Genomic DNA, 11,802 nt, shown 5'->3' on the forward strand with positions numbered 1-11,802 from the left:
TGCGCAACCAGAAATGGAAGATAAGCGTGAATTGTTGTATTATTCACAAATATGTTATATATAAATACATTGTGTGACCGTTGGATTCATCTTTCAAGGTCTCTTGGACTAGGTGTCCAACATCCCCCCTCTTAATCCGAAGGGGTGTGTATGAGTCTAAGGAGAGATTTGAAATACAAAAAATGCATAACAGTAATTAGATGAATGTGCTCTTTGAAATGATGGTATAAGGTGGGAGAAATCGAGGTCTCAACAGATGGTGGTTTAAGGATGACCAACAACTATGGAATGCTTAGTGCAGTTCCTGGAACAATTCAAAATATAGGTATAGGTTGAAGTCTTCTGCTAGAGGAAGTTCTCCCTAATACTTTGAAAAGGGAGACCATTGAGGTCTCAACTAAGAACGCTTGATGTAGTTCCTGGAACAATTCCAAATCTAGCTATAAGCTGAAGTTTCTGTTATAGGAAGTGTTCTGAAAAGGGAGACCATTGAGGTCTCAACCTATGGTGGTTTAAGGCTAACCACAAACTCTAAATGCTTAGTGTAGTTCCTACAACAATTCTGAATTTGGCTAGAAGCTAAAGACTTATGTTAGTGGAAGTGCTCCTGATATCGATTTGAAGATGACCCTAAACTAAATCATGCTCATAACTTTGACTCTGGTTGCAACTTTGATTCTGGTCCAGGATTGAGACTTTGGTTTTCAGTAATGCTCAAGTTGTGGCTTAGTCTCTTCGAAACTTGTATATGATCATCAATTCTCCCCTATCAGGTACAAAGCGAGAAGATGATATCACTGTTGCTCAAACTGGCTTGTAGAGGCTAGGTTGATAGGGCTTCAAAAGCCTCATTATCAATCCCCTCTTATCCCATACAAAGTGAGAGGATGAATATGTTTATAAAATGTTCACATGGATGAAGATAAAAAAACCATGATCCTCCATGCATAGAACTCAAGAAGGGTGTCAGTTTCTTTCGAAAATGCACCCATTTATAATGCAATTTAATTGGTAAAAACTTACAAAAAAACACTATTTGCAAGTTACCATTGTTTTTTTTGTTTGTCTTAATGAAAATAGTGTCCTAGTTCCCATGATGAACTCTCACGTTGAATCACTTTATAACATGCTGGTTTAGTTGCAGTCGTTTGAGGTGCGAGATTAATTTCATTGCCATCAGAACCAAACATTTGAATAGATCTTGTAGAAAACTTAAACTTGTAAAAAAAATCCCAAGACCACCAAAAATGGAATTTCTACAAATGTGAACCCAACTCTCAGATGCTTATATTCATTCATCCTAATTATCAAAAGTCGAAGTAATATATTTGTTGAAAATGATGAGAGCTTACTTTGTTCATTCAAGGAAATCCCAGAAAAAAAGAGGGTTTGGCAAGGGAAGATTTGAATTGTGCCCAGATGAAACAAAGAATAATGATTTTTGGTCCTTTTTTTAACTCCTCTCGGACTGCTTGTGAACTTTCTTAGTTTTTCTCAGAGCTTGACACATATCCGTTTGCTCCCTGTACCTTCCTTGTTGTGAGTGGACCCCTAGACCGCTGCTTCGAAACTCCACTACATTGATACAACACATTTTCCTCTAAGAGAACTACATATTCATTTTCATTGGAAATTTACTCCATCTATAGAGCTCAACATTTCATCCACCCTTTCAGCGTAAATTTTCACATTTTAATGCACCCACTATTATCGATAACGATGTCTCCTTTTTCAATTCCACCATTGCTGGAAAAAAGTATCAATAGTTGGAAAATAAAATCTTTCTCGCAAACCAGTCATTCCTTTGTCTACTGAAGTTCCAAAATACTTTGAAAGTAACCATGTATAACATATTTTGAAGCAAGGCAGAAGTTTACGATGAATTCATCACACTATGTGACAAATTGAATTAGGACAAAGCTAGGAGGGGGGCATTATACCAAGATACATAGAGTTGGGAGTAAGGTCAAGATGCAAAACATGATGAGCTCTGGAGAACACACAGATCAAGTGTTTCCTTTTTGTTTTGGGTCGATGGCCTTAGGATTCTGGCGCATATGGACATTGTGGATCATGCAAAAAAATAACAGATCTGCAATGTGGCATTAAAAAGACTGTGCTAGCCCGAGACTGGGAAAACCATACCAAAAATAGGATTGGAAAGAGGTAGCAGAGTCTTAAAGAGACCAAAATTGTTTGGTGTAGGTTAAAAAACTAACAAATAGAGAAGGTAGACTTCCCAGGTGCAGAGCTAACAGGCTCTGATACCACTATTGGAATTTGCAACTAGATATGAAAGATAAGAGTGAATTTCTTTATTATTCAAAAAGATGTTACATATAAATACATTGTGTGACCATTGGATTCATTTTCCAAGGTCACTTGGACTCCTTATGATGGTTCACCTTCCACACCATAACCCTTAGTAGATTAGGTGTCCAATAAGGTTGAACAAAAAGACAACAAGGGGAGACTTGAAGATATCAAGAAAAAAACCAAACTCAACTAAAGTTTCAAATTACAAAACAATAAGTTTGACTTAGGTTTTCATATCAAAACAATAGACTAGAGAGTGAATATTGTTAGAACACATCAAGAATACTTAACAAAATAAGAATTCAAGTGAAAAAAAAGTTAAGCTAAGGACTTATTGAGTTGAAGATAATCAAAGATAAATCCTAAAATTATCAGCTCGAATTATTTATAAGCAGAATTGAACAACCAAGTTGGTTGTTGTTGGTGCAACACTATGCATATTTTTGTATGCATAAGGGGTGAATGAAAGATGCATTAGGGTGTGAATGCATCATATTTGGTGTCTGAGACGTGTGTACGAATGCAGAGAATGCATTAGTAATATTGGTGATGTTGGTGTTTTTGGTGTGTGCATCATAGGTCAGAGATCAGCGAAAATAATTTGTTGAAGGTGTTTTATGGTGATAGAGGTGTTGAGATAGGTTATTGAGGTGTGATAAGAGAGAAGGGAAATTATGTTTGAAGAAAAAATGTCTTGTTGATCTGAGTTTGAAAATTAATGAAAGATGGATCAACATGGCCAACAAGTTGGAGCTTGCATTTCAGGGGTTGTAGCTCCTTCTAGTAGTGGTTGGTAAACTATTAGAGGTTGGAGCTCCTTTTAGTATCAGTTGATAAATTGGGGAGTAGGACCTTCCTTTCAGTGGTAGCTGATAAAATCGGGGGTAGCAGCTCCTTTCATGGGTAGCTGATAAATAAGGAGTAGTAGCTCCTTTCAATGGTAGTTGATAAGTTAGGGAGTAATAGCTTCCTTCAAGTGGCAACTTGAGAAACCTTCAAGTAGAAGCTTGGAGGAAGATTGATGTAATAAAAAGTTGCAGCTTATAAATTGCATCATAATAAAGAGTTTGGTGGCTTTTCCAATTATATTGTTGTGAGTTGATTTATGAATTATTGTGCTTGTGCTTATTGGTTCAAGAATTGTTTATTTTGAGCAAAAAAACTTTAAATTGGCAATAGTTGTATAATTTGGTCACACTACTGATCCCCCCCCTTGCTCCCCGCCCTCACCGTCCTCCCCACCCCCCGTTCCCCCAACCCTACCCAGTAGTGTCCTGGTTTTTAACAATTATATCATATATGGAGTTTTTCAAAGCCTGTTTGAGGTTGCCACTAGGATTTTTTGAAACGTTGTTTCCCCTCTTTGCTTAGATCTCTTTCAAACAATTTATTCAAGAATTACTTCCTAGAGGCTACTATGAGTTTGAAAGACCACTAGGACTAAGGACAAACTCCCTCTTGGAAGGCCATCCCACTAAGAAATCCTTCCTTCATGTGACTTTTCTATTACAATGCTTTCCTTTGACTATTTTCAAACCTTAATATTCTCCATCATATATGTAATATTAATTCACTTAAATGTAAAAAAACAAAATATAATGTTTCATATATCATAAAATAATCTTTAAAAGCAACTAGATCCATATTAAATTTACATTGACTAAGCAACAAACAAGTAGAAATTAGAAATTTTGTGATCCCTTTATATGCTTAATAAATGCATAATTAAATGGGTGTAAACAAGTCAAGTTACTTTGATTAAACACAATAGAATGTATCAATATAAGAATGGATCTTACTTTATTATGAAAAACATGATAAATAAATTGTAATGTGTAATTATTAGGTGGATGGTAGGGATTTAACCTTCAGAGAATAATGTAATAGTATAGATTATTCTTAATATTCACAAATCAAAGACAAAGTAGTAATGTTTTTTCCCCTTTTAATTAAATTAAAAGATTAAAAAAGTTTCATATGAAATTAGTTATGGTTTTTTTGGGCATGTGGTATTGATAAGTCATGGTATTGAAACATGGTATTGTAACAAAGTTTATTTATAGACTAATAGCCTCCATTATAAAATGGAGTGAATCTCCATGATTAAGAATCTTGTTTCACATTTTTTTAATATATTATTAGTTATTTTTATCATTAATAATAATTATTATTATTTCAAATAAAATTATAATTTAGCTAATTCTTATGAATTTTTTTATTTTAAATAGTTTGCGATGTAAAATGAAATAAGTGTTTTCATGTTTATTATGGATTATTGTCTATTAGTATCTAATAGTCATTTAATTTATATAATTATTCTAGCTGTGAGAGGGGCTCTACAACCTAGTATGGAGTATGGGGGTAGATCTCACGTGAATGTAAACGTAATTTAACATGTAATGGGGTATGACGATATGGGGGTAGATCTCATGTAAATGTAAACGTAAACATTTAACATGTAATGGGGGTATATCTTAGGTAAACACCAACCTAGATCCATCTTAACTACGATCTATTAAGGGCCGAGAGGGATCAAATCTCTCAGGTGCAAACCTCTTTTTTTGAGTGCAAAACTTGAGGAAAGGTTTGCACCTCAAGAGATTTGATCCCTTCGGGTGCTTGATAGATATGGAGTTAAGACGGATCTAGGCTAGTTTCAGTCGTGTGCGGCCAAGAAAAATCTATCGAAGATATGATTAATTTTATCAATAATATGTAAATACATATAATATTAATATAATCATTTTAAATATGCTAAATGTATCTAAGATTAATTTAGTTATTTTAATTTTAAATTTTCTTAGTTACCTCAGTTTGTTGAGATGATAAATATTGTTAATAACTTTAATGATGAGAAATGATGAAATAAAAATTTTGAATCCAAAGTGACAAGGTAATAATGTTGGATGATAGAAAATGTGAATAATAAGAATGTAGTCAATTATAAATAGTCTTCATTGTGATCAATCTCAAAATATTTTATTCTACTATTCTTATTGTCACCCTTGTTAGTTTTGTCATCTTTTCATATCGATTATATGAAAATGATAGTTGAAATCGTAAACCATTTAAATCTTTAGCTCGAGCTATTGTAGTAAACATCATACATTGTCTCTCTTGCTCTCGAATATTAATAGGTTGAATTACTATAACACAAAAATCAATGTACATTGCCAATAATTTTTTGTTCTTACACTAAAATAAATGCATAATGTTAATCCAATCACTTTAAAATTAATGTACCATCATGCATCCATTTACATCAAATGATAAATCAACATCTACACTGAAATAAATGCATCTAATGCAAGCAATCAAATAATATTAGAAAACAACTTCTACATTGAAATCAATGCATCTAATGCAAACAATCAAATAAGATTAGAAATCAACATCTACACTCAAATCAATGCATCTAGTGAAAGTAAGCAAATAGAATTAGAAACCAACATCTACACTGAAATCAATACATTTAGTGCAAGCAATCAAATATTATTAGAAGTGGCCATCTACACTAAAATCAATGCATTTAGTGCAAGCAATCAAATAGGATTAGAAATCATCTACATTGAAATCAATGCATCTAGTGCAAGCAATCAAATATAATTCAAAATCAACATCTACACTTAAATCAATCCATCTAGTGCAAGCAATCAAATAGGATTAGAAATAACCATCTACACTGAAATCAATGCATTTAGTGCAAGCAATCAAATAGGATTAGAAATCATCTACATTGAAATCAATGCATCTAGTGCAAGCAATCAAATATCATTAGAAATCAACATCTACACTAAAATCAATGCATCTAGTGCAAGCAATCAAATAGGATTAGAAATCGCCATCTACACTGAAATCAATGCATCTAGTGCAAAAAATATTCTTTCCTCTCTTCCCCCTCCATCTATATCTATATCTCCCTCCATCTCTCCTTTGTCTCTCTATCTCACCCCCCCCAAACACACACGCTCTCTCACTCCATATCTATCAATCTCTTTGTCCCTCCCCCCCCCTCCATATCTCTCTTCTTCCCTCTCTTCACCTTCCATCAATATCTCTATCTCCCTCTGTCTCTCTATATCACCCCCAAAACATACACTCTCTTTCTCCAATCTATCTATTTATCCCTCCATCCTCCTCTCCCTCTCTTCCCTTCTCTCCCTCTCCCTCGCTTCTCTCTCTCTTTCCTCCTGCTCTCCTCTCTCCCTCTCTCTCCATCTTCCTTATCACTCCCTCTCTCTCTCTCTTCACCTTTCTCTCTCTATGTCTTTCTTCTTACCTTCCTCTCTCTCCCCCTCCAACTTCATCTCTCTTTCCCTTCCTCTCTCCACTCTCTCACATCCTATCTCTTCCTTGCTCTCTCTCCCTTTCTCTCCCACCTCTCTCTCTCTCTCCAACTATGTTACTATATCCCTCCCTGTCTCCTTCTCTCCCCCATTCTCTTCATCTCTCCTTTATTGTCTCTTTATCCCACCCCTAAACATACACACACTCTCTCCATCTCTCCCTTGTCGCTGCCTCTCTCTTTCCACTTCTTACTCTCTATGTCTTTCTCCTTCCCTCCCTCTCTCCCCCTCCAACTCCATCTCTCTATCCCTCCCTCTCTCCTCCTCTCTCTCTCGTCCTTCCTCTCTCCCTTTCTCTCCTACCTCCCTCTCTCTTCTCCCATCTCTCTCTCTCTCTCTAACCTTCAATCCTCTCAATATCTCCCTCCCTCTCTCATTCTCTCTCCCCCCTCCATCTTTATGTCCCCCTCTCCCTCTCTTACCCTTCTCTACCTCTCTCACCCATCTCCCTCTCTCTCTCTCTATTCATTCCTCCTCTCCTCTCTCCTTCAGTTCATCTCCTTCTCTCCCTATATCTCCACATCTATCACTCTAGCTCTATCATTCTATGTCTTTGTTCTTCCCTTACATATATATATATCTAGAGTTAACATATATATCATGATATATTATAATATAGCAAATTTAATATTGTGTTATTCCAAAGTAATTAAATTTAATAATATTAATATTAATATTAAATTCAATAATAATATAATATTTTAATGCTAATATTAGGGTTAATAATGCTTTTTTGCATGGTATTAATAATAATTTGGCCCATATGCTTCACCTAAATAAAACCTCCTTTTTGAGTATTCGTGAAGGAGTCATCTACAGGCGAAGGAATTGCTAAAAATCGCCGAGTAAATTTTTCAAAAAATCTTGTAAATGTAGGGTTTGAATCATGTTTTTGATGGTGGAAATGGATTAAGCACCATCAAAAACCTCTAGAGCACCTAAAATTATGAAGTTTGAGGGCTTTTACTTGGATTTACCAAAATCCATGTTGGATTTTTCCAAAATATAGCTGGAATTTCTATAACTTTTAGGGCAAAAAAGCATAATTGTTAGACCATGTGTTCCTAAATATAGAGAGGATTATGGAGTAAATATAAAAAAAGGTTTTATTTATTTACCATACATTTGGTTTATTTATTTACCATACCTCTTTTATTTACCATGGTATTTGGCCATAAACTTGGTATATAATTAGATGTCGATTTCTAATCCTATTTGATATATTTTTATTTATTTACCATACCTCTTTATACCTTTTTTATATTTATTTAATTACCATACCTCTTTATACCTTTTTATATTTATTTATTTACCATACCTCTTTTATAAATATGGTATTTGGCCCATGGTATTAAAATGATATTTGAACGAGAGGCTTCACCTGAATAAAACCTCTTTTTGGGTTTTCCTAAATATAAAGAGGTTTATGGAGTAAATATAAAAATAGATTTTATTTATTTAACATACATCTAGTTTATTTATATTTTTATTTATTTACCATACTTCTTTTTGGGTTTTCCTAAATATAAAGAGGTTTATGGAGTAAATATAAAAATAGATCTTATTTATTTAAAATACATCTAGTTTATTTATATTTTTATTTATTTACCATACTTCTCGAGTAAGTACAAAAATCAGTTTCATTTATTGAGCATACTTCGGGTTTATTTATATTTTTATTTATTTTCCAGACTTCTTTTTTGAGTGTTAGTAAAACTCTTAGATCTAAGACTATTGTGATCCATAATGTAAATAAATGTCTTTAAGATTGGCTAAATCCTAATTTATGTTAGTAAAACTCTTTATATTTTAAATTTGTATTGTGCTTATAGAGCTTGAGTGGGCCTAATGGTTAAGAGCATGTGTTTCCTCCTAAGAGTTCATAGGTTCAAAACCAGAGGGGAGTAGAGTATGTATGCCTTCGTAGCAGTCAAATCGTTGTGCGGAGGTGGGTCCCTTGTCCCACAAACAAAGGGGTCTCATACACCAATTAAATGATAAACATTACATGTTAAGTGTTAAATGTTTACATGAGATCTACCCAATAGACATTACATGTTAAGTGTTCAATGTTTACATGAAATCTACCCAATAAACATTACATGTTAAGTGTTAAATGTTTACATGAGATCCACCCATATTCTATATTGCGATACCTCATACTAAGCTGTAGTAGTGCCTCTCAACACAGCTCAATAAACATAAACTTTAAAACTTAATATAATTATAAACTAATATTATTAAAAAATCAATTACAATATAATATCAAAAATTAATTAATTTTATTATTAACTTTTTAATTTTAATAAATATTTATAACTTTAAAATTAAATTAAATTATTATTATTATTTTTAAAAATATAATCTAAATTTCTAGTATTTAGAAGTTTTATAGCCATTTTATTTTAATTCTAATTCTATTGAAAATTGTAAATTTGAATAGTTAAATTTATATAATCTGTTTCAAATATTAGAAGTTTTTACATTCAAAACACAAGGAATGGAAAATTAACCTTCATCCATGAAAACTCAATCAAATTTTAGTGAAAAAATTATATGAGAAGGCCATCCATTGAAAGGTCCAAAAGGTTCTTTGACCTAAGCTTTTGTCCCCAAATATCTTCAAAACTAAATACTGTACGATTGACTGGTTTTCAAAACCATGAATGGGCTGAATTTGATCCATCGCAGAGAGACAAATGTGCAAAAGATTAAACCACTTTAACGAAATTCATACGTGCATAGAAACTGAAATAAATCGTCTGTGTGTTTGGTTGGGAGGAGGCAGCTAAAAGAGCTTTAACCAAAAGGGTTGAAAAAATAATTGGGAAGACACAGAATGGAAGGTGCATAAGAGGTATGGAAGATTAATCTGGCCATAAATATTGAGTATTTTGTAGTTAATTGAAGAGGTATGGAAGAATAATCTCCCAGCATGGAGAATTTTGTAGTTAATTGAAAAAAATAATTGAGAAAATATAGAATGGAAAGTATAAGAGAGGAGTTGAAGACTAACCTCCCAATAAATGTCGAGCAATTTCTCGTTCTGCAGCTATTTGTAGCGGAATTTGGAATTTTAAAGTAGGATCTTGGTAATGTTGGAACTTCTGCAAAGTGGTGGAATTAGTTTGGATTCCATAACCCAGCCTCTGCTGCTTAAAATTTGAATCTAAAATGAAATGAAGAGCTCCAGTGCAATGCATTGGATTGGCCATTAGCCAATTGTCCACCTCAGCTGAAGTTTCAAATCCCTTAACCTGTAGAAACAGAAAAATACACACAGACATTAATCTCTGTTTTTTTTTTTACTACTGTCTGTGACAAGCAAGATCAATTCTTGTCTGTAACAAGCAAGATCAATTCTTGAAAAAGGAAAAAATATCAATTTCTTGAATTCTTTTTAATCTCACATAAGAAAAGAAAATTTAACTGCGGCCTGTAACAAGATCACATAAGGAAAGAAAATTTAACTGCGGCCTGTAACCAGATCAATTTATTGGAAAAGGAAAAGATCAATTTCTTGAATTTTTTAATTAACTAGATTAATCTAATAACGATCAATTTTATTGAATTCTTAACATACCTTGGAATCTGGAATGACTCTTCCGGGATTGTTTGCCATAATGTTTTGGACTATACCAGTGATCACGGAGGAGTTGCTCCCACTCCATACAAAATCATAACAAGGAGATTTTATGTAAATTCCTTCCTCACATGGAGTAATTGCCCCCACCAGATTATAATTGGGATGATAAGTATCGTCATACCAACTCGAAACCTTATAACGAGATATGATTGCCTCCTGAGTGCAGAATACCGCCAAGACGAAAAAGAAGGGTGACGTTAGTTGCAGGAACATGGCGAGCTTGTTCCGCCATGACAGAAGGCAATTCTTTTTCATCAGAGCGCAGAATTGCTGACCGAAAAGCCCAAACCCCCTTGCGCAGTCCATGGCTTTTCCTCTAACCTGTCCTTCACTGATCTCGAAAACGCCAGAGAGAATATCAGGCCGGCAGTTCAGTAATTATGAAGGATGTTTTTATTTAGCTGCAGGTCAAACAGACACTCCCCATTGCTTGTTAAAGACTGGAACGGGTCGATCTCCTGGTACGTGGTGCTTCAGCAATTTCGGAAAATGATTTGAAGGACGCGATGGGAATCGAACTTGGGTAAGTCAGAACTCAATTCAAATAGAGGTCAAAGGTTCGAAACCGTAGCCGATGCAGCCCATCACTTACCGTTGGTAAAAGCTATATTGGAAATATTTATGAAATACAATGCACGTGTGTATTAGGTTATATATATATATATATATATATATATATATAAATTATTCTGAATTATTTTATTTTATTTTATTAATTTTGTTAAAGTGAATGTGGTTTATGGTGGAAAAACAAATTTTTACCATGAAGAACAATCTATCAACGGATGAGACTTGGTTGAGCTTGATATTTTTAGTTAATTTATTTTGACTGCGGATTCCGATGTTTATTAGGATAGGTTTTTCTTATAAGGTTTGAATCTGAGACTTAATTTTCCTACAAACCAATTGAAACTAAGACTTAATCTTCCTATAAACTGATTGATTTACACTCTATGATTATCATGAATTTACAAATTTTTTATATTAAATTATAATTTAATCTTATGAATAAAACTAAGGCTAAATATTATTGAAAAGTGCATAACCTTAATGAAGTTAGTCTCAACCATGACTAAAAGGAATCTTGACTTTCTTGAACATACTTTATATGCTCAAACCTCATTTTAATTTTAGAATAAGACTTAACACTATTTTTTATCAATGAAGAATTAGACTCCCTCATGCATAAGGAAATAAGTTAATGTTAGAAATCTCAAAGAGAGCAAGAGAGATTGTACACAACACAAATCACACTAGTTATATTTTATTGATCTCAAGGGTTACATATTTATAATATCTAGATCACTAACAATGACACATCTAGATAGCTATTACAACTCACACATAGGAAACTCACTACTTCTAGATTGACACCTAGGGACTCACAATGACAACTCACACATTACATGGAAGCATTACTTCCAACACCCTCCCTTAATGCTTACATGTAGAAAATATAAAAACCCACATTACAACAATAAATAAATCTTTGTC

The 11,802-nt window shown here is 33.5% G+C and overlaps 1 protein-coding gene across 1 annotated transcript in view; it reads right to left on the reverse strand.

The window, feature by feature from the left end:
• LOC149182192 (ABC transporter A family member 2-like) overlaps positions 1-10,898 on the reverse strand; it is a 209,667-nt gene extending 198,769 nt beyond the window's left edge. The window contains exons 1-2 of the mRNA XM_089418483.1: positions 10,246-10,898; positions 9,679-9,919 (exon numbers count right to left, since the gene is read on the reverse strand). Coding sequence (XP_089274609.1) covers positions 9,679-9,919; positions 10,246-10,614 — 610 coding nt within the window. The 5' untranslated portion in view covers positions 10,615-10,898. The remainder of the gene's footprint in view (positions 1-9,678; positions 9,920-10,245) is intronic.
• Positions 10,899-11,802: the final 904 nt, after the last annotated feature.

Source organism: Pinus tabuliformis, chromosome 3_2, assembly GCF_031772625.1.
Source record: "Pinus tabuliformis cultivar Carrire ecotype Pingquan chromosome 3_2, CPIR1, whole genome shotgun sequence".
Classification (NCBI taxonomy): domain Eukaryota; kingdom Viridiplantae; phylum Streptophyta; class Pinopsida; order Pinales; family Pinaceae; genus Pinus; species Pinus tabuliformis.